General features: G+C 40.9%; 1 protein-coding gene across 3 annotated transcripts in view; it reads left to right on the plus strand.

Moving 5' to 3' along the window:
- The window catches only part of RMDN2 (regulator of microtubule dynamics 2), a 65,989-nt gene extending 42,070 nt beyond the window's left edge, over positions 1-23,919 (plus strand). For 2 of the 3 annotated variants that reach the window (XM_070476876.1, XM_070476878.1), the window contains 4 exons: positions 4,544-4,642; positions 10,970-11,023; positions 11,109-11,189; positions 23,558-23,919. In XM_070476876.1, the coding sequence (XP_070332977.1) occupies positions 4,544-4,642; positions 10,970-11,023; positions 11,109-11,189; positions 23,558-23,611 (288 nt within the window). In that variant the 3' untranslated portion in view covers positions 23,612-23,919. Of the gene's footprint in view, positions 1-4,543; positions 4,643-9,504; positions 9,566-10,969; positions 11,024-11,108; positions 11,190-23,557 lie in introns of those variants that run through there. The other variant, XM_070476877.1, reaches the window with a different exon arrangement.
- Positions 23,920-24,215: the final 296 nt, after the last annotated feature.

A 24,215-nucleotide genomic window follows, 5' to 3' on the forward strand; every position in this document is an offset into this window, starting at 1 on the left:
ATAAAGTAACATTATGTAGAAAAGCCAGGGAATAATTTTGGGGGGATAGTATTCTTTTTGAAGTATAGTTGACTTACAGTTACTGTCTTAGTTTCAGGTGTAGAACATGGTGAACGTAGTTTTTATAGATTGTGCATGTATGCTCAGTTGGTTCATGTCAGACTCCTTGTGACGCCATGGATTGTGGCCCACCAGGATCTTCTGTCCATAGGACTTCCCAGGCAAGAATACTGGAGTGGGTTGTCATGCCCTCCTCCAGGGGATCTTCCTGACCCAGGGACTTAACCAGAGTCTCTTACATCTCCTGCATTGGTAGACAAGTTCTTTACCACTAGCGCCACCTGGGAAGCCGCTTGTATAGATTGTACTACATTTAAAGTTATCATAAAATGTTGACTATTCCCTGTGCTATACAGTGTATCCTTATAGCTTACATATGTTAATAGGTACATAATACCAATAGTTTGTACCTCTTTTTTTAAAACTGAGCTATAGTTGATGTACAATATTATGTAAGTTTCATATGTACAACATAGTAATTCACACTTCTTAAAGGTTACATTCCACTTGAAGTTATTATAAAATATTTATAGAATAATTTTTTTAAAAAAATAGTGGTTAATAGCTACCTTCCTAAAGGAAGTCAGTCCTGACTATTCATTGGAAGGACTGATGCTGAAGCTGAAACTCCAATACTTTGGCCACCTGATGCAAAGAACTGACTCTTTGAAAAGACCCTGATGCTGGGAAGATTGAAGCCAGGAGGAGAAGGGGACGACAGAGGATGAGATGGTTGGATGGCATCACTGACTCAATGGACATGAGTTTGAGTAAACTCTGGGAGTTGGTGATGGATGGGAGGCCTGACGTGCTGCAGCCTACGGGGGGGTTGCAAAGAGTTGGACACGACTGAGCGACTGAATTGAGCTGAATTGAATGACTACCTCAGAGGCCTGGCATGCTGCAGTCCATAGGGTTGCAAAGAGCCAGACACGACTGGGCAACTGAACAACAAAACAATGGCTGCCTAGAACCCTTGAAGATGGCATTGCGAAGGAAGGCACTTGATGGGGTTGTGGAGAGCATAGCTCCTCTTTTAAGTACTCATTCCTGAATCCCTTTAATCTTTTATATTATATATTTACTATTCATATTTGTTAAAAGTGAAAAAATTTAAAAAGAAAGCAAAAAACAAATGACAGTATGAGATTTAATTTTGGTGGTTGTTGCTTTTTAAAAAAATTCCCCTGAATTGTAAATACATACACCAGGCCCTCACGGCACACTCCTTCTGGATTGAGGAACCTTGGCCTGTTTACATTTCTGACCTGCTGCGTTCCGGTCTGGTTGGGAGCACGGCAAAGGCAGAGTCCTGCAGCTACTGTATTCTGTACAAAGAAATACTATTCGTCATCTCACAATCAAGAATCACGTGAACGAACAGGATCAGCATTGTTCCCCACTCCCACCCCTCTGCCTTCGTTTAGACACGAGGCTGCTTAAGAGTATTTCAAATTGGTTTGGTGACCAGTGCTTTTAGCTCATGGTTAGAATTATGAAAAAGGAAGGCAAGATGCTAATACCATAAAGGCTATATCTCTCGTGTATATAGCATGGATCTATATCTATATATATTATATTGTATGCATTTCGGACTCTTTCGTTGACTATGAGGGGGAAGAAACCCCATTTCTTCTAAGGGGTTCTTGCCCACAGTAGCAGATGTAATGGTCATCTGAATTAAATTTGCCATTCCAGTCCATTTTTAGTTCACTGATTCCTAAAATGCTGATGTTCACTCTTAACCATCTGCTGCTTGACCACTTCCAGTTTACCTTGATTCATGATCAGAATAGAACAGAATGATCTCTATTCATTTTCAAGGCAAACCATTCAATATCACAGTAATCCAAGTCTATGCCCTAACTAATAATGCTGAAGAAGCTGAAGTTGAATGGTTCTATGAAGACCTATAAGACCTTCTAGAACACCCAAAAAAGATGTCCTTTCATTATAGGGGACAGTAATGCAAAAGTAGGGAGTCAAGAGATACCTGGAGTAACAGGCAAATTTGGCCTTGGAGTACAAAATGAAGCAGGGCAAAGGCCAATAGAGTTTTGCCAAGAGAACGCACTGGTCATAGCAAACACCTTCTTCCAACAACACAAGAGAAGACTCTACACATGGACATCACCAGATGGTCAATACCAAAATCAGATTGATTATATTCTTCGCAGCCAAAGATGGAGAAGTTCTATACAATCAGCAAAACAAGACCGGGAGCTGACTGTGGCTCAGATCATGAACTCCTTCTTGCCAAATTCAGACTTAAACTGAAGAAAGTAGGGAAAACCACTAGACCATTCAGGCATGATCTGAATCAAATCCCTTATGATTATACAGTGAAAGTGACAAATAGATTCAAGGGATTAGATCTGTTAGACAGAGTGCCTGAAGAACTATGGATGGAGGTTTGTGACATTGTACAGGAGGCAGTGATCAAGACCATCCCCAAGAAGAAGAAATGCAAAAAGGCCAAATAGTTGTCTGAGGAGGCCTTACAAATAGCTGAGAAAAAAAGAGAAGTGAAAGGCACAGGAGAAAAGGAAAGATATATACCTGTTTGAATTCAAAGTTCCAAAGAATAGCAAGGAGAGATAAGAAAGCCTTCCTCAATGATCAATGCGAAGAAATAGAGGAAAACAATAGAAGGGGAAAGACTAGAGATCTCTTCAAGAAAATTAGAGATACTAAGGGAACATTTCATGCAAAGATGGGCTCAATAAAGGACAGAAATGGTATGGACCTAACAGAGCAAAAGATATTAAGAAGTGGCAAGAATACACAGAAAAACTGTACAAAAAAGATCTTCATGACCCAGATAATCATGATGGTGTGATCACTCACCTAGAGCCAGACATCCTGGAATGTGAAGTCAAGTGGGCCTTAGGAAGCATCACTATGAACAAAGCTAGTGGAGGTGATGGAATCCCAGCTGAGCTATTTCAAATCCTAAAGGATGATGCTGTGAAAATGCTGCACTCAATATGCCAGCAAATTTGGAAAACTCAGCAGTGGCCACAGAACTCAGTTTTTATTCCAATCAAAGAAAGGCAATGCCAAAGAATGTTCAAACTACCACACAATTGCACTCATCTCACATGCTAGCAAAGTAATGCTCAAAATTCTCCAAGCCAGGCTTCAACAGTACATGAACCGTGAACTTCCAGATGTTCAAGCTGGTTTTAGAAAAGGCAGAGGAACCAGAGATCAAATTGCCAACATCTGCTGGATCATCGAAAAAGCAAGAGAGTTCCAGAAAAACATCTGCTTCTGTTTATTGACTATGCCAAAGCCTTTGACTGTGTGGATCACAACAAACTGTGGAAAATTCTGAAAGAGATGGGAATACCAGACCACCTGACATGCCTCCTGAGAAATCTGTATGTAAGTTAGGAAGCAGCAGTTAGAACTGGACATGGAGCAACAGACTGGTTCCAAATCAGGAAAGGAGTATGTCAAGGCTGCATACTGTCACCCTGCTTATTTAACTTACATGCAGAGTACATCATGCAAAATGCCAGAATGGATGAAGCACAAGCTAGAATCAAGATTGCTGGGAGAAATATCAATATCCTCAGATATGCAGATGACACCACCCTTATGGCAGAAAGTGAAGAAGAACTAAAGAGCCTCTTGATAAAAGTCAAAGAGGAGAGTGGAAAAGTTGACTTAAAACTCAACATTCAAAAATCTAAGATCATGGCATCTGGTCCCATCACTTCTTGGCAAATAGACGAGGAAACAATGCAAATAGTAAGAGACTTTTTGGGGGGAGGCTCCAAAATCACTGCAGATGGTGACTTCAGCCATGAAATTAAAAGACGCTTATTCCTTGGAAGAAAGGCTATGGCCAACCTAGGCAGCATATTAAAAAGCAGAGACGGTACTTTGCTGACATGGGTTCGTCTAGTCAAAGCTATAATTTTTCCAGTAGTCATGTATGGATGTGAGAATTGGACTATAAAGAAAACTGAGCACTGAAGAACCGATGCTTTTGAACTGTGGTGTTGGAGAAGACTCTTGAGAGTCCCTTGGACTTCAAGGAAATCCAACCAGTCAATCCTAAAGGAAATCAGTCCTGAATATTCATTGGAAGGACTGATGCTGAAGCTGAAAAAAGCTGAAACTAATGCTTTGGCTACCTGATGCAAAAAACTGACTCATTTGAAAAGACCCTGATGCTGGGCAAGATTGAAGGCAGGAGAAAGGGACAGCAAAGGATAAGATGTTTGGATGGCATCACCAACTCTATGGACATGAGTTTGAGCAAGCTTCAGGAGGTCGTGAAGGACAGGGAAGCCTGGCATGCTGCAGTCCATGGGGTCACAAAGAGTCAGACATGACTGAATGACTGAACTGAAACTGACAGCCTGATATTGTATGCATACCCTACATATGTGCATACACACATGCATCTGAGGAGAGATTATTCATTCAAAAGGTAGTCAACTGTCTGAGTGATATTGCTTTATATTTGCAGGTCTCAAAACTGAGCTGGATTGAGAGAAAAATGGCTGCTACTCTGTTTGGAAATATACCATCCTCAACTGTACAAGAAGCTTTGCAAAATTTCCTCAAGGTATGTTTTGCCTATCCATTATTTCAATGTCAGTCTGGCTCCTGTCTTCATCAGGCCCGCCTACCCTTGCTGTCAAGGAAATCTTTCTCTTCTCCATGTGTAGACCTCTAACTGGAGCCCCAGATTGTGTCCTCATTTTGGCATGTTCAAACTACTTCTTAGAGGATAGTTATGTGCTGAGTCCTAGGTGTGGCAGCCCTTACTGCCAAATCCATTGTAGCTCTCCAGACTGTTTACATACAAAAGTATTCATGCCCTAATTTTTAGAAAGCATGCATGCTCAGTTGCTCAGTCATGTCCGACTCTTTGACACCCCATGGGCTGTAGCCTGCCAGGCTCCTCTGTCCATGGGATTTTCCCGTCAAGAATACTGGAGTAGGTTTCCATTTCCTCCTCCAGGGGATCTTCCCATCCCAGAGATCAAACCCATGTCTCCTGCATCTCCTGCATTGGCGGGTGAATTGTTTACCACTGGGCCCACCTGGGAAGGCCTCCTGATTATTAGACTTGGTCCAAAATACTCCTGATTATCCTAACATAGAACCAGTTTAATCTTAAAGAACTAAAAATTGCTAAGAAGATGAGTTATTTTAAAAGTTACTCTTTGAATTGTAGACAGTTCTATGGAACATTCGTGGGGCATCAGACCAAACCAGGATTTTCATTACCATCCTAAAATGTACAATTGCTCTACTGATAAACTCTAAATAGTAATATGTGTGTGTGCACACATGAATATGTGTAATATATCCACGCATTTAACCAACTTGCTGTTGGGCTAATCTCTTCATTTTTCTCTGGAACCAATTATGGAATCTTACTGATTTTTCTTTTCCCTCCTGCCTACTTCAGATCTGTAACAATATAGAGAAAATCAGGCTCTGAACAGTGTTGTCAAATATATTTTAAAGGCTAGTATTTTTTGGTATATTTTAGGGCTCGATTTTGTAGAACCAAGGAGTTTTAAAATCATATATTCTAAGATAGCAAATATACTGCACTTCTCTGAACAATGGCTAGTGGTTTTTGAAAAAATAAGTATTCTGAAATCAAGCCTGCACCCAGTGGGATAAAGTATGGATATACAAGTACAAGGGCTGTATGTTTCTTCTTTTTTATTTAGTATGATCTTTTTTGTTTTATAAAAAAGGGAATCAATACATCAGGAATGTAACTTTTTCCAGTGTCACACAATGGCAGGTCAAAGACATGAATGAAGTCTGATAATGTATTATCACTTCAGCTTCTTTCTAACATCAAGAATTAGATCTCCCTTGTTAAATTTTATAAGGATATAGATCATCATGCATTTAAAATGATTTATAAAAGGTGCTATGTTCATGGGGCTTCCCTGGTAGCCCAGCTGGTAAAGAATCAGCCTGCAATGCAGGAGACCCTGGTTCAATCCCTATGTTAGAAAGTTTTCCTAGAGAAGGGATAGGCTACCCACTCCAGTATCCTTGGGCTTCTCTGGTGGTCCAACTGGTAAAGAATCTGCCTGCAATGTGGGAGACCTGGGTTCAGTCCCTGGGTTAGGAAGATTTCCTGGAGAAGGTAACAGCTACCCACTCCAGTATTCTTTCCTGGAGAGTCCCCGTGGACTGAGGAGCCTGGAGGGCTACAGTCCATGGGGTCACAAAGAGTCAGACACAACTAAGTGACTAATCACATGTTCATTAGCAAAAATTTCATTTGAGCTTTAAACCCATTTTTTTTTCTCATTTTAAGTTTTTAATGAAAGCTTTAAACCCATTTTTGATGGTATCAAAGTTACAATTAGAGGGTCAGGTTTTCAGGACATGGAACGAAAGTTCTTCAGGTGCTTCTGCACCTGAAGTATTACACAGATAAAATCAAAAGTAAGTAAGAAGCACAATGATGTAGAGGTATAAACTCTGAAACCAGACCACCTGGTTAAATCCCAGTTCTGCTTTTTACTGGCTGACTGACATTGGGCAAGTTACTTAATATCTTTCTCTCTCAGTTTAATCAATAACATGGAGGTGATAGCGTTGTTATGAAGGTTAAATAAGTTAATCCAAGCAAATTGCTTAGAGAGTGCCCAGGACCTGTAAGTGCTCAATAAAGGCTCAAAGAATTTTAACTGAATTAAATTGTAAAAGGAAAGAAAGTTAGTCACTCAGTTGTGTCCATCTGTTTGAGATCCCATGGACTGTCGCCCGCCAGGCTCCTCTGTCCATGGAATTCTCCAAGAAGGAATACTGGGGTGGGTAGCCATTCCCTCTCCAGGGGATCTTTCCCACCCAGGGACTGAACCTGAGTCTCCTGCATTGCAGGCAGATTCTTTACTGTCTGAGCCGCCAGGGAAGCCCTCATTGTAAACATCTCGTGAACCCGTCTTGAGGACCTCACCATTCAGTTATGACTTGGATATTGTCTGAAATGCGTTCCACAGCGTTTGTCAGACGGTGAGAAGGCATCAGGAGTGCCTCACCCCGTGTTTACTGCAGCCCACGAGGGTACCGAGGAGCCTGGACGGCTGAGGGCTGTGGGGGACTGAGAAACCTGGGGGGACAAGCGGGGAAAAAGAAACAGCACATACCGTGGCTCCCACACTCCATGTTTCTGCACCCCCCTAGTCCCAACAGGAAGCCCTGCCCCACTCCATGCCTCCAAAGAGGTTCACAGGGGCACAGCTCCAGAGCCAGGCAATGCACTCCTGTAGAGAGAGAGCTCTAGTTTTAGAATCAGACAGTTTAAGACCTGAGACTTTTACTGTTAATATGACATGGACCTGTTTGTTTATTTCTCCTAACCTTAAATTCTTTATCAGTAAGGTAGGCATAATAATACCTAATTTTGTTTTTGTGAAAATTACACGAAATAATACATGTAGTGTTCTTGGCCCATGGTCTCACACACTAAGTGCTCTGACTAAAAATACATATTGCTGATATTGCTGTTATTTTTGCATATAACTGGTGAAATCTGGTTCTCCACAGCCCCAAAACATCTAGGGAGGTGATTTGAGACCAAGAGTCATCTGCAAATTCCATGTTTGGATTCTTTTAAGATATAGCATGCTTCCCACTTCATCCAAAATTCTGGCCTGATTCCCTCAGTCAATGGTTTATAACCTTGTCCATGCGAACTGAACAGAACTGATATATTTGAATTGTCTGGAGAGCTTTAAAAAATGCTAACCCAGGCTACAACCCAGACTAATTATTTCAGAATATCTGAATATATTAAGATATAGTTTATATACAGTTAGATACACCCATTCTATGTGTACAGTTCCGTGAAATTTGACAAATTTGCATACTTATGTAATTACCACCACTTTGCCTGTTTTAAAATTGTATATAAATGGAATCATAGCTTTGGTACTTTGCATATCTGGCTTCCTTTGCTCTACATGTTTTGAGATGCAGTCAATTTATTGAATGTATTTGTGATTGCCTCGTAATATTCCATTACATGGATTTACAACAATTTACTTATGCATTTACCTATTGATGGACATTTGAGTTGTTCCCAGCTTGGGGATATTATGAATAAGCACTTATGATCATTCATAGGCAAACTTTTATGTAGACATGTTTTAAATTTTCTTAGGTAAATACCTATGATTGGAATTGTGGTATAACGTGGTTTTAGAGCTTGACCTGTTTTTAAAGTTCTCATGGTCCTTCATGTGAAGCCCATGGTATGTTGGAGCACTCCTGGATGGGTGTGTGTAGTAGAAGACAGGTGTGGCAATTTTGGCCATCCTGATGTCACTCACTGTTTGCAGTCACAAGATCCCCGAATCTTCCTAGTGGTTTCACCAGCTCCTGAGCTGTCTTCTGTGATTTGATATGACAGAGAGCTGCTGCATGAGTTAATGAGATGTTTTAAAACAAAGCTAATTTATTCAGCAATGTTTTTTAAGCATATACCTAATACCAAATGAAGGGAACACAGAAATGACCATCACAGCTCCTGCCTTTGGGGAACTTGGATGACCAAGATGAAGTAAGCAAGTACAGTATTTTCTGCCAGATGTTATGGCATAGTTCGAAGAACATCATAGAAACTGCCCGTTAATTAAAACATTCTATTGAATGACCCAACTTTCCTTGTTATGCAGCTAATGCCTTTGGCAAAGGTCAGAATCTGCTCCATTTTAGAATGTAAGTATTGTTAGTAGCCTGCCTATGTTCCTTTGTTGTTGTTCAGTCACTAAGTCATGTCTAACTCTTTGCGACCCCGTGGCTGCAGCAGACCAGCCTTCCCTGTCCTTCACCCTCTCATCCTGCTTTCAGTCTTTCCCAGCACCAGGGTCTTTTCAGTGAGTCAGCTCTTCCCTTCAGGTGGCCAAAGTATTGGAGCTTCAGCTTCAGCATCAGTCCTTCCAATGAATATTCAGGGTTGATTTCCTTTGGGATTGACTGGTTTGATCTCCTTACTATCCGAGAGACTCTCAAGAGTCTTCTCCAGCACTACAATTCAAAAACATAAATTCTTCAGTGCTCAACCTTCTTTATGGTCCAACTCTCACATTCATGCGTGACTACTGGAAAAACCATAACTTTTAAAAAAATTTATTTATTTTTTTAGTTGAAGGATAAATGCTTTACATAATTTTGTTTTAACTCAAAGAGTTAAAATGGAAATAATTGGACAAGAGAGAAGAAGCAGGAGGACCAGAATCCATTGGCACCATGGATGGCTCTGTTGGGCTTTCAAGGCTTGGCCAGGACTGAACAGTAACTTCCTTCAGTCTGTCGGCAACTCCAGTGTTTCACTAGCAGGTTCTAGGCCAGATCCACACACTGTTCATCTGCTCAGTCTTAAAGAGTTACACCTAGTCTGGCTTCCCAGCCCAAGAGATTTTGTCCTCCTTCTCCTCCTCCCAGGACCCTTCTCTTGGATTCTGCAGAGAATAAGTGGCCTTTACAAGGGATGTGCTCTCATAAGGTATTGGAACACTCCTCAGAACCCTAGCTCTTGCTTTCACCTCTATCCATCCTTAAAATGTATGTATCTTTTGACTCAGAAATCCAACTTATGGGAATCTCTCCTGCACACATAATCACATGCACATGGGCATATAGGAGCAAGTATGTACATTGATCATTGTTAGTAATAGTGAAAAATAAGTCTAAGTGTCTAACAGTGATGCTTAATTTTAGTGTATATGCAATATGAAATACAGCTCGTAGAAATGATGAAGTAGATCTGTCTATGTGAACACAAAAATGTGTCTGTGATACATTGAGGGAAAAAAAGGTTTGGAACCAATAAGTAGGAAATGGTCCTATTTAAATTTTTTTCAGAAATCAGTCATCTTGAGTAGTGGAGAGGTGGGAGGTGGGAGGCGGGAGGCAGGGAGTTCCTCTACTTAAAGGTCTGTAGGATGCATTTGTCAAACTGTTGATAGTGGTTACCCCTGGGGAAATAGATCATAATTGAGAATAAAATTGAAACAGAGAAGCTTTCACTTTTTAATTTTGAATATGTCTGAAGTATTTATAAGTTGTAAAACAAGCATGTATTTGTAAATTTTTTTTAAAGCATCCTCCTTTTGGGTTCTGCCTTCTTCTGTGTTGGGAGTCAGGGTCCCAGCCTGGGAGCCTCCGGCATAAACTTTCATAAGAGCAAAATTTGGCTCCAATGCAAAGACAGACTTAGGTTCTAAGAAGAGTTCTCTAGTAGCAACACCACATATCTGGCGAAATTCTTATTTACCAGAGATGAAGAAAAGGAACTGGTACATGAGACACTAGCAGATGAGGAGTAAAGGACTTTATAATACCCAGTAACTAAAATCTGCAAGGTGGTTTGCCACTTCAACTAGTTATTTTAACCATCTGCCTTTTATTTAAAAGAACTTGATGTCATGGGCCTGTTATTATTCAGCTCATACAGAATGTGTTGAAATTATCAGAAATCAAATATTAATGTAGTGGAAGATGCTTGCCATGAAATACCAGTCACACTGCACTCCTGCTTCCTAAGGAGATTGTAGGGACTTGTCCTGAGGAGACTGTACCACCAGTTGTTTGGCCCCTGGAAGAAAAAAAAGAAAGGATAGAGAAGGGGAAGTGAGGAAGATGGTTATACAAGGTGATTCCCAAATCCTAAAGTATCTCATTGCTTTGTAAGCTTTATGACCACAGTAATAATCCCATTTCAGTGGGTAAGCTCAAAAGCTGTATTTCCACCCAAAAGATACTTGAGCTGATAAAATGATTCAGATGTGACACAACCAACCTAAATTCTTAGGGTAACTTGGTTAATGTCTGATTTATTGAAATATATCTCCTTTACTTGTTCTAATATTTCCCTGATAGTCTCTTTTCTGTTTTCTCTTAAAATCAGGTTGAAGAACTACAGCCTGCATTTTCTAAGTCCAATTACATGTTCATGGCCAAGGTAATGAAAACCACTGTTTTAAGATCACTTTGAATCCATTGCACAAAAATGTGTTGCCCTTCATATTATTTTTTTTCATTTCTAGTGTTATGCCGATCTTAATCAAATTGACAATGCTGTGAAGTTCTGTAATTTGGCGGTGTTGCTTCCTTGTATTACCAAAGAGGTAAGTCCACACAGTAACAAGGAGCACTGTTTATTTTATTAGTGCAGTTCCAACCTCAACTATGAGTAAGTGGCTCAGATACATCTGGAGTTTTTTTTCCTATCCTCAAAGATTTTAACTTGGATTTAACATGTACTATGAAGTTTTAAAAACTGCTATAGATAACCCTTCACCAGGAGACCCCTTGTATCTTTAATAGGCATGAAAATCAGGTGTGGGCTAGCAGTTAAGATACCGTGATGCTCGTTGGGTGTTACGCAGCAGGGAGTAAGGCCCCAGGGGAAGGTTGGAGGAAGGTGTAAGTCTGCAGAGCTGGTGATTACACTGGGGGAGGCAGCTAGCAAGCTAGACAGGCCACCGCCCCGACAGCAGGAGGAGGTCCAGGCAGTGGTCCCGTCAGTCCCCAGCGCCCAGCAGGCTCTGACTGTCCGAGGCCGTGGAGAGGACTGAAAATATGTACTAGCATTTTCTCGGTCTTTGAACACCGTTCATGAAAAAGAAGCAGTCGTATTACTCCTTGCCTTTTTTCCCACTAATTCAGAATTCTGGATGTGCTCTAAGTTTTAGGGATTTCACAGCATTAACAAGCTCGGTCTGTATTCCTGTATTCTTTTTGTGGGAACAAAAAGAAACAGATAAATGTTTCCTGTTCCCATCTCATGTGCTGTGCTGTGCTCATTCAACTCTTTGTGACCCTTTGGGCAGGCTCCTCTGCCCGTGGGATTTTTCAGGCAAGAATACTGGCATGGGTTGCCATTTCCTTCTCTAGGGGAATCTTACCAATCCAGGGATCAAACCCGCGCCTTTTGTGTCTCCTTCATGGGCAGGCGGATTCTTCACCACTGAGCCACCTGGAAAGAAAACAGCCCTCCTTCTCCAGAAGACAGTTTGTGTAACTTTTTCAGCAGAAAACAGATTGTGTACCCCCAGGTTGCTTGCTCCTTTTTAGTGGTCAGGACCCTACTGTCTTTCACATCTCTCCTGAGCAATGCCAGTTTGGGTTACATGCAGTCATTTTAAACTAAGTGTCTATGCATTCTTATTAGAAACTTAAAGTGAACGTCGCTCAATCATGTCCTACTCTTTGCAACCCCATGGATTATACAGTCCATCAAATTCTCAAGGCCAGAATACTAGAGTGGATAGCCATTCCCTTCTCCAGGAGATCTTCCCAACCCAGGGATCAAACCCAAGTCCCCCACATTGCAGGTGATTCTTTACCAGCTGAGCCACCAGGGAAGCCTATGCATTCTTATTAGAATACAAGATTAAAATGCAACATGATAATGAGGTATAGTACCTGGTGTGAAATGCAGGTATCTATGCATGACATTTAGGGCTCTCACAAGAGGGCCAAATTGATGAGCTTCAGAGTTTGATCCTTGGTTGCTAAGTCTTCTCTCCCTTTCCTCCTCCCTGCCAGCCAAACTTATCCTCCATGGCTTCAAATGCTACATACCTACCAGGGATCCTCAAATGTGTGTCTCTAGACCTCCCCTCTGAGTCTAGACCTGATTATCCAACATCCTGCTTGACATCTCCGCTTGGATGACTCACAGACATCTCAGACTCAACTCATCATTAGGCCTCTGCATCCGCTCTCCCTCCATCTGCCCCTCTTAGTAAATGGCACCTCCACCCCCCTAACTAGGAAAGCTGGGAATGCTCTTTGACTCTTACTTGTCTCTCAGCCCCCCAAACCAGATGTCTCCCCAGTCACCAAGTTCTCAGAGCTGTTCTAAAACATGCCTTGGGTCATCCAGCTACGTGCGTGCTCTCTCTCTCCACCATCTCGCTCTCCGGCCAGCCCTCCAAGCAGGGCACCGTCCTCTCACCTGAGCTACAATCATGTAAACCTCCCAGCTGGTCTCATAGCCTCTTGCCCCGGCTCCATCACTGTTGGCTCTCAGTGTCAGCCAAAGCCATAGATTAAACATAAACCTCACACGGCACTTCCTTGCTTGAAACACTTTGCTTTTAGGATGCGTTCAGAATTTTTAGCATGCCTTTCGGGGCTGGCGCCTCCCAGTCTCTCAAGCTTCATGGTTTCCCTCCCTCCTCCTCTGCGCCGTGTTCCTCCCACCTTGCACCCTTGGCATTTGGTGTTCCCTCTTTCTGAAACATTCCCTTACGAACCACCCTCCACTCCCTTCATCCTTCAGGCCTCACCATAAATGGCATTCCTTCAGGAAAGACTCCCTTGGCACTCTCAGGCTAGAAGGTACCTCATGCTTTTCCTTCTTCTTATTTGGCACGGTTGTGATTCTATAGTTATTTGCGTGGTTGTTCCATGAAAGTAGCAACTAGGTGTTTTTCATTCATCACTCTCTTCCTGGTACCAAATGTAGTGCCCGGCATATAACAAGGACTCCATAAGTATTGGTAGGAAGGCTCCAAAGACTAACACCTTACAAAAGAAAAAGAGTAGCGCTAACAGTAATACTGAATAGCTGCGCTGTGCTGAGTCACTCAGTCGTGTCCGACTCTCTGCAACCCCATGGCCTGTGGCCCCCCCAGGCTCCTCTGTCCATGGGGATTCTCCAGGCAAAATTACTGGAGTGGGTTGCCACGCCCTCCTCCAGGGGATCTTCCCAACCCAGGGATCGAACCCAAGTCTTCCACGTTGCAGGCAGATTCTTTACAGTCTGAGCCACCAGAGAGGTCCAAGAATACTGGAGTGAGTGGCCTCTTCCTTCTCCAGGGGAACTTCTCCATCCAGGAATCGAACCAGGGTCTCCTGCATTGCAGGTAGACTCTTTACCTGCTGAGCTAGTAATAAATGTAGCTAAGAAAGCTGGGCCATGTGGAACTATTTATGTAATAAGCAAAACAACATTAGCAAATATTTCCCACATTACTTATTTTTTGCAGTAATTTATATTCCCAGTTTTTTTTTTTTTTAACATGGTTCGGATACTGTCAGGAATATCTCAATTTCTTTTTCAGTTAGAAACTAGAATGAGGCAAGTTATCTGTAGTATCCACTCTCTCTAAAGGTTTTCTAAGTTGAAGTATATCCCATCAGTGATTTCGCTGGCCCAGTTATTTATTTCCAACATATCTAGCTTTGGCATTCGTTACAACAAAGGCAGCTCAGCTGTGGTTTTTCTCTCCCTGTTGTGAACTTGCATAGCATCTGCGGTTCTTTCCGTGGCACTCTTCCTCTCTTCTTGGCATCACAGATATTCGTGAAATGACTTCTGTCCTTATCAAGGAGCCTGGTGCTCGTCACGCAGCACTTAATATTGGGACTGTCAGCCCTCGGGCCTCTGGAGCCCAGATTCGTGCGTGTAAGCTGCTTTATGTTCCCAGAATCTGAAATTACGGTATTTTATTATTCATGTGGACTTTTCTTGACCCTAGAAAGGTAATGTCAGGTCCTGGGAAGCATTCCTTCTTTTAAAGTAAAAGGGATTCCTGTGTCTGAGACAATGTGAGAATGATCACTGAGTGAAATAATGATGACCTCAGTGGCCAGAAAGTTGTTTGCCCAGAGGAAGTGTCCAAGTTACTGGCTCAGAGCAACCTGAGAAAGCTCAAAAAACACTGTGTAAAAAACATTGTGTAAGATTTTGTGTTTCAGTGAGGGATGTGCTAATTCAGTAAAGAAAAAAAACTACTTTAAAAATGTTATAAAACTTTGAAATGACATTCATTGCTCCTCTAAGACAAGCTCTTTTTAGACAATAAATACAATGTACCAGAAACAACCACGGGAAGAAGAAATTAAAGCAAGTGATATAGTTGTCTTTGAAATTACTTGTAGTTTAAAGTCCTGGGCTTTATTTACAACCTGTTCTATAGATTGATAATCATCACTTTCCTTAGTAACCACTCTTAGTAAAAAAAAAAAAAAAAAAATCCTAAATTTTTTTTGTTTTTGGCTGCACCACTCGACTTGTGGGATCTTAGTTCCCCAACCAGGGATTGAACCCAGAGCCCTGGCAGTAAAAGCACTGATTCTAACCACTAGGCAATCAGAGAATTCCCTAAAATCCTAATTCTACTTTAAATATCTTCAGTTCTAAGTTCTGTTTTAATTAAGATCTCATATTTAATTATCTTAGTTAAGACTATCGGTTTTTCATATAATTTAGAAAGTATAGTCAGTCCTCAACTCTTAACCTGTCTTCCTGTTGTAGGGAATCCAACAGTGTTGTCCAGGGTCTCATTTGTTAGAAATTTGTATTTGCCTATCTTTTTCTCATGTAAATGTATTTCTTGTACATTATCTTCTGTGCTATTCTTGCCTGGAGAATATATTCTTCCTTGTACATTAAGAATTTTTTTTTGATAAGGCCATTTTGGAGTGGATACTTTCCCACTATCTGAACAGACATTTCCTGAATTGTAGGTAGGAAGTGTCACTCTGTTTACGTACTCCAATTTGTGCTCTTTTGTCTCTTACCTTCTGTTTATCTGCATTTAAAATATATTATTTCTAAAGTATGCTATGCTGTGCTAAGTTGCTTCAGTCGTGTCCGACTCTGTGCGACCCCATGGATAGCAGCCCACCAGGCTCCCCTGTCCACGGGATTCTCTCTCTCTATATATATATATATATTATTTATTAAGCTTTCTCAGTATCTAATGGCCTTAGCATATAAAAAACACCTTAAAGAAGTTTTTTAGCGTTCCTTGTAATTAATTTTTTTTAATATGCTGTTTTAAAAAAAAAGAAACTAATGACTTGATGGACATGAGTTTGAGTAAGCTCCGGGAGTTGGTGATGGACAAGCAAGCCTGGCGTGCTGCAGTCCATGGGGTCACAAAGAGTTGGACACGACTGAGCAACTGAACTGAACTGTGATTAATTTTCTTAAAATAACTGTTGATATAGCATCAGTTTGGGATCAGTCATTTTTGACCAATATGCAGTCTAGTAAAGTTGATGTTTGATAAATCATTATTCAAATGCCCAGAGTATAATGGCTTAGTATAAATAAGTCTCTCTCTTATTTGTCCGAAGTCTTTAGTAGACAACATTGATGTATTTCTTCAAAATGTAATATTTTCTGACACTTTGAGATCAAGCAAATCTGTATTTTTAAATGTGTGTGCTTGAGTAAGTGAAAAAAATTACCTTTATTCATTTATATTGTAAATATGGTGCTGCTCAGTCAGAAGCTTGGGATACAGTGAGAAATAAATCAGATCCTTCTTTGCCACCATGAATTCTATAGTCTGAAGGCAGGCACTGAACAAGTAATGGCAATAAAGTATGATGAGTGTAGTGGAGATGAAAGCACGGAGTTTATGAGAAAATAAACTGGGCCTGCAACCTGAACCAGGGGCTAAGAAAAGCCTTCTTGAGGTTCTGGTAGGTAACTGAGATTCTAAGGATTTAGAATTTAAACCCAGTCGTTTAGATCTTTAAGACTTTCTTGAGTGTGGGAGGCTTGTTAAAAATATGAATTCCTGGCCTTTTTCTAGAGAAAAAAGTGCCAAGCTGCAGAGGGTGCTGACAACAACCTATCAGTGTGGCTCACTCTGTCCACTGGGATCTGCCCTGCAGGCCTCGCGCTCCGATGGCCCCTGGGTGAGAGAACAGAGGAAGGCAGGGGGTGGCTGAGTTCTTGGCATTGCAGCCACAGGAAATGAGGACCTTTGAGGACATGGCTGTGGACTTAGGGAGAGTGGGCCTGCTGGACCCATCTCAGAGGAAGCCATACAGAGATATGACTGATGGAGAACATCAGTTGTTGGATCTCCCTGGGGGATGAGCTCTAAAAATAAGATGTGCCTGCCCAATTGGTTCAAGGGGAAGAGCTAGGGTAAGAAGAGAAAGGGCTTGCCCAAGGCCAGAGTCTAGGCTGAAAAGTCTTAAAAGCTAGGACCTAACTTCCATGCAGAATATCTGTAGGAAGGAGCCATCTAGTGTCAGGGTTCATTCAGTTCAGTCTCTCAGCCATATCCCACTCTTTGCAGCTCCCTGGACTGCAGCACACCAGGCCTCCCTGTCCATCACCAACTCCCAGAGTTTACTCAAACCCATGTCCATCGAGTCAGTAATGCCATCCAACCATCTCATCCTCTGTTGTCCCCTTCTCCTCCTGCCCCCAATCCCTCCCAGCATCAGGGTCTTTTCAAATGAGTCAGCTCTTTGCATAGGTGGCCAAAGTATTAAAGTTTCAGCTTCAGCATCAGTCCTTCCAAAGAACATCAGGACTGATCTCATTTAGGATGGACTGGTGGGATCTCCTTTCAGCCCAAGGGACTCCAAAGTGTCTTCTCCAACACCACAGTTCAAAAGCATCAATGCTTTAACGCTTAGCTTTCCTCACAGTCCCAACTCTCACATCCATACATGACTACTGGAAAAACCATAGCCTTGACTAGATGGACCTTTGTTGGTAAAGTAATGTCTCTGCTTTCTAATATGCTGTCTAGGTTGGTCATAACTTTTCTTCCAAGAAGTCAGTGTCTTTTAATTTCATGGCTGCAGTCACTATCTGTAGCGATTTTGGAGCCCCCCCCAAAAAAGTCTGCCACTGTTTCCACTGTTTTTCCATCTATTTACCATAAAGGGATGGGACCAGATGCCATGTTCTTAGTTTTCTGACTGTGAGCTTTAAGCCAGCTTTTTCACTCTCCTCTTTCACTTTCATCAAGAGGCTCTTTAGTTCTTCCTCACTTTGTGCCATGAGGGTGGTGTCATCTGCATATCTGAGGTTATTGATATTTCTTCCAGCAGTCTTGATTCCAGCTTGTGCTTCATCCAGCCCTGGCATTTCTCATGATATACTCTGCATATAAGTTAAATAAGCAGGGTGACAGTATGCAGCCTTGACATACTCCTTTTCCTATTTGGAACCAGTCTGTTGTTCCATGTCTAGTTCTAACTGTTGCTTCTTGACCAGCATACAGATTTCTGAGGAGGCAGGTCAGGTGGTCTGGTATTCCCATCTCTTGAAGAATTTTCCACAGTTTGTTGTGATCCACACAGTCAAAGTCTTTGACATAGTTAATAAAGCAGAAGTAGATGTTTTTCTGGACCTCTCTTGCTTTTTTGATGATCCAGCAGATGTTGGCAATTTGATCTCTGGTTCCTCTGCCTTTTCTAAAACCAGCTTGAACATCTGGAAGTTCATGATTCATGTATTGTTGAAGCCTGGCTTGAAGAATTTTGAGCATTACTTTACTAGTGTGTGAGATGAGTGCAATCCGTGCGGGAGTTTGAGCATCCTTTGACATTGCCTTTCTTTGTTATTGGAATGAAAACTAACCTTTTCCAGTCCTGTGGCCACTGCTGGGTTTTCCAAATTTGCTGACATATTGAGTGCAGCACTTTCACAGCATCATCTTTTAGAATTTGAAATAGCTCAGCTGAAATTCCATCACCTCCACTAGCTTTGTTTGTAGTGACGCTCCCTAAGGCCCACTTGACTTTTCATTCTAGGATGTCTGGCTCTAGGTGAGTGATCACAAACATTGTGTGATTATCTGGGTCATGAAGATCTTTTTTGTATAGTTCTTCTGTGTATTCTTGCCACCTCTTAATATCTTCTGCTTCTATTAAGTCCATACCATTTCTGTCCTTTATTGAGCCCATCTTTGCATGAAATGTTCCCTTGGTATCTCTAATTTTCTTGAGGAGATCTCTAGTCTTCCCCATTCTATTGTTTTTCTCTATTTCTTTGCATTGAAGGCTTTCTTATCTCTCCTTGCTCTTCTTTGGAACTCTGCATTCAAATGGGTATATCTTTCCTTTTCTCCTTTGCTTTTCGCTTCTCTTCTTTTCACAGCTATTTGTAAGGCCTCCTCAGACAGCCATTTTCCTTTTTTGCATTTCTTTTCTTGGGGATGGCCTTGATCCCTGTCTCCTGTACAATGTCAGGAACCTCCATCCATAGTTCTTCAGGCACTCTATCAGATCTAGTCCCTTAAAGCTATTTTTCACCTCCAATGTCAGAGTAAATAGTTTGAATTTGAGGAAGAAAGGAGTAACCTGAACTCAAAACAATAACCTGGGTTCTTATAAAAGGACATTTGCATAAATATGGGCAAATATCAAGTGCTTGAAGCATAATGAAGGCCTCACAATTAATCAGATAGCTGTGCAGTGAACATGCCTCAATCAAAGGAGAAGACATGTGTACCTGCAGGAGAATAACACACCTTTTGAATGTAACCAGTGTGGCAAAGACTTTTAACTAAAAGTTATCACTGAATGATCAGCATAGAATTCATATGTAAATGAATGAGTTGATGAATGGATGTGGGCAAACCTTTAACAACCTCTCATCAATAGCAGAGATTTCACACTGGAAAGGAGTTCTTTGAACATAATGAGAATGGGGAAGTATTCACTCACTGCTCAGCAATAACAACACATGTTAGGTCACATTAGAGAAACCCTATAACTGTAACAAATGTGGGGAACACTTTGGCCAAAGAGTTAACCTTTTTTTCATACCAGAGAACTCACACCAGAGAGAAACCCTTTGTGATCATTACGGAAATGCCTCTAAAATAATTCTTCTTTGAAATGATATGAGTGAACTCACACTGCAGAGAAACCATATGAACATCATCTATGTGGTAAAGCCTTTAGTTGATGCTCTAACGTTAGCCATCATGAAACAACATACACCGGAGAGGAACCCTAGAGATATAATGAATGTGGAGGAATCTTCAGTCTCAGCACCAACCTTTATAAACAGCAGAGAGCTCACAGAGTGGAGAAACCCTGCAGCCGTCAGCCAACACTCAAGCCTTACAGAACACTCAGAGTCAAGCAGGAAGGGAAGCAGCAAGTCTTTACCAGGAGCAGAAAGCCATTTGGAAACTACAAGATAGTTCATGTCAGAGAAGCAATTCAGTGAAATAAACATGGGAAACCCATTACTCATAAAGCAACGCTCCAGGACATGGGAAGACTTTCACTGTGTCAGGCACTCTCAGTGTTATGAATGAGGTGATCATGCTTTAGTCAGCCTTCAAGTTCTTACACTTGAGAATTCCTCAGGCCTCAAGTCATTGTAGAAATGCCTTCATCTGGATCTTAAGAAAATTCATACTCGGGAAGGGGGGAACCTATCAGGAACCTTAGTACGAAATTCAACATATAATTAGACTTTTGCCAAATGTATTACTGAAAATAATGCCAAGTAAAGATGTAAAACTACGATGCCTTCTTAGAAATGTTGAATACAGATTTTGGTGAGACATAATAAACAATGAGATTAATAAGAGTTGTTGATGAAAAATCTAATACATGGGTATTTGTCTTTAAAAAATCATGACATGGGGCTTCCCTGGTGGCTCAGTGGTAAAGAATCCACCTGCCAGTGCAGGAGACATGGGTTTGATCCCTGGTTGGGGAAAATCTCACATGCCATGGAACAATTAATCCTGTGCTCGACAATTACTGAGCCTGTGCTCCTGAATCCTGAAGCCTCAACTACTGAAGTCCCTGCTCCCTAGAGCCCAAGTTCTGCAATAAGAGAGGCCACTGCAATGAGAAGACCATGTACCACAACTGGAAAGTAGCCCCCACTCCCTGCAACTAGAGAAAAGCCTATGCAGCAACGAAGACCCAGCACAGCCAAAAAATAAAATAAATATTAAATTTTTAAAAAGTCATGAAACATTATGCTGAGTAATTGAAGTGTTTTCCTTTATTACATCACTGTTAATTAGTTAATCAGTTTCCATTTTTTATACAGCTCTAAACATATTTACAAAGACTTTGTTTAATCAGACAACACCTTTTAATGTGACTGAAAAATGAAACATATAAAAAATGTGTTCTCATTACTCTGTTGTTGAAATACATACCTACTTGGCAAGGGTGAATGAAAACATGGACAAATATGCATACTTTATAAGTAATTCAAACATCCCAGGTGATACCAATGTGGGTGGTATACACACCATATTTTATGAAATACTAGAGAAGTAACAAAGGCTTGGAACTGATAAATATGATGTGAAAAAGCACTCTATCAAGTGTATTGTTGTTTTTCAGTCACTCATTCGTGTATGACTCTTTGCTATCCCATGGTCACCAGGCTTCCCTGTCCTTCCTTCACCATCTCCCAGAGTTTGCTCAAACTCATGTCCATCGAGTCGGTGATGCCATCCAACCATCTCGTCCTCTGTCATGCCCTTCTCCTTCTGTCCTCAGTCTTTCCCAGCATCAGGGTCTTTTTCAGTGAGTCGGCTCTTCACATCAGGTGGCCAAAGTATTGGAACTTCAGCTTCAGCAAGTATAGTATGGCTGAAATGTTGAATTCTTGAGAGAGAGAAGAGATGGATAGGTAAATGACCCTCAAGAATAAGCAGTGTTTAGAGAACAAGATCCCTGTCTCAGAGATGGAGCAGTTTTAGGTCTGACACATCCCAGGGTGTGCTCATGGGGAGTGGAAGAAAATATGAAGAGGCACCGTTCTGCAAGACTGGGATACACAATCCATGGGAACAGTGAAGTCTCCAACAGTGGTGGTAGAACTCGATGTGGAGACAGTGACCAAGATGCCAAAGTCATCAAAAGTAAAATAAAAAGAGAGTGATCAGGAGTTTGTTAACAAATATGAGAAACAATCGAGGGCAATTACCCTCTACCATTGGCCCTAACCACTCCCTCATTCTCTTCCTGAGCTCCCCTCAAAAATATTCTCTTAGCAAATACATTGCTGATTATGCAAATATGACCTCAAAGCAAGTTTTCTAACAGGAGTTCCAGGGAGCTCTGTCTGGGAAAAGGGGGAGAAGTGAGAGGTTGAGTCAGGAAAGAGAGTGCATAGAAGAGCAGTATTGGGGTGAGTACCAAAGAGGATTAGTGGTCTGAACGGGGTGCATTTTAGGCAGTGACAAGAAAGCATGACTGGAGGTGGTGGTTTTAGCTGGGGTTTTGTTTTGTTTTTTTGTTTGTTTTAGCTGAAAGGCCTTGCCAGTGTCCTCTATCCACACACACAAAAAAGTAAATTAATTAAAGACTGGGGTGGAAGCCCTGGGAAGAGGTAAAAAAAGGAAGGGGTGTGTGTGTGTGTGTGTGAGTGTGTTAGCAGTTGGATTGGGTAGGAATTAGAGGAATTCTTTGTGATGCCTCCAGAGGGCAGATATTGCTAAGCCATGGTCTTAATTTTAAACCTTTTATTGTAGTTTGAGTATATTTATTTCTTAAGGCATTTAATTGAAACAGTTCTTTCATCTACATCATTTGTCTGTAAGAAATTGGTTCCTGGATTTGAGAAATTGTTACTGAGCTCTGGTAGTCAACTGCCTATTTAATAGGCACTTACTTAGAATCCTCTAAATGAGCTTCCCTGGTGGCTTAGAGGGTAAAGCATCCGCCTGCAATGTGGGAGACCCAGGTTCAATCCCTGAGTCAGGAAGATCCTCTGGAGAAGGAAATGGCAACCCACTCCAGTACTCTTGCCTGGAAAATCCCATGGACGGAGGAGCCTGGGAGGCACAGAGTCAGACAAGACTGAGCGACTTCACTTCACTAGAATTTTCTTGGTGCCAGGCACTGAGCTAGCCCTAGGATTACAAAGTTAACCTTGAATTATGGCTTTTCTATAAGTTCTTTTTAATAATGCATCACTCACCTAGATTCATTAGCCATATTTTCTCACAGTCTTCAAACATACTGATTTGATAGAAGGTAGACTTCTAGTTTATCAGTCACTGCAATAGAATCACTGTATTAAAGCTTACGATTAAAACTATTGAAGAACTTCCAGTTTTTTTAAAAAAAAATATAGCCAACAACTGCTTCCAAAATCTACTTTGTCCAGTTTTTCCTCCTCTGTTTTCTTTAAATATGTTACACTCCTTAAACCCTTTCTGATAGGTGGTTGGTGTCTGTTAAACACAAAAAATGCATGGGAGCACCCTACCATCTGAATTTATTTCCACTCTTCATAACTTCCACACTTGTTTTAAGGAAATAATAACACACATAGAGTCCTATGAAACACATTACATGATTTTAAATCTTAAATTACCTGATAAAAAATAGGCAGTTTGGATCTTACCATGGAATCTTGTCTGGATCTTACAGAGGAATCTCAGTTGTTCAAATTCTGCTGCTAAGACTCAGACCTTTTCCACATGTTATAGTTGAAGAAGAAAACAATGTTATCATTAACACGGTGATGGATGCAGTGTGACAGCTTACGCAGAAGGGGCTCTGCTTCCTGTATCCACCACCCCAGACCAGCTGGAGAAAGAGCCTGGAAATAGCTCTCCGTATCACTTACATTCTCAGAGATGCAAATCATACTGGTCCTAAGACATGCACAGTTTCTTTGTGATGGTCTTTCAAAAAGTACCCCCTTGTTCAACAAGTCTATTTCAAAGTACCTAGAGTATCAGGGTGAAGTATGAAATTTTATTGTGTATTTGTGTTTTCTTTATAGGATAAAGATGCTCAGAAAGAGGTGAAAAAAATAAGCACTTCCTTGAAGAGGTAAATAAAAGAACTTGCTCTTCAACAAGTCAGATATGGTCTACTAAAAATTTAATCAAAGTTGTGGGTTTTTTTATTATCCTTTTTTCTTTTTTGATATAAGGACAGTGTGCTCAGATCTGAAGTTAAAACCATGTTTCTGCAGGATGCATTCCACTGGTAGCACTATAAAACTAATTATGTTATTTGGAGAAATCTATTTCCTATAATGTCACTACTTAAACATGTACGCTTTATAATTTTCCTATAAATAATGAACTATAGTCTTCAAAATATTTCCTTAAATAAAATATTTAAATCAATTCAATAAAATGAACTCTAGTGAGTGTTTTATTGCTGCTTCAATGGAGACTTTACAGAACAATTTTATTAATGTGGTAGAAAAAGGGGGAAAAGGCAAAGGACATAAACAAGTTGATAAGAGAAAACGAAAGGGGAACTATAACTAGTAATTTTTAAAATGTGAAGAAAATTATAATAGGATACTGTTTTACCATCAAAATAGCTAGGACTTTTTTTCCTTTAAAGAAACATTCAGTACTAACAATGATGCCACAAGTTGGACCATTCTCATACACTGCTGCTGGGAGAGCATTTTGACCAAACAT

Source organism: Odocoileus virginianus, chromosome 2 (assembly GCF_023699985.2).
Source record: "Odocoileus virginianus isolate 20LAN1187 ecotype Illinois chromosome 2, Ovbor_1.2, whole genome shotgun sequence".
NCBI classification, from domain to species: Eukaryota; Metazoa; Chordata; class Mammalia; order Artiodactyla; family Cervidae; genus Odocoileus; species Odocoileus virginianus.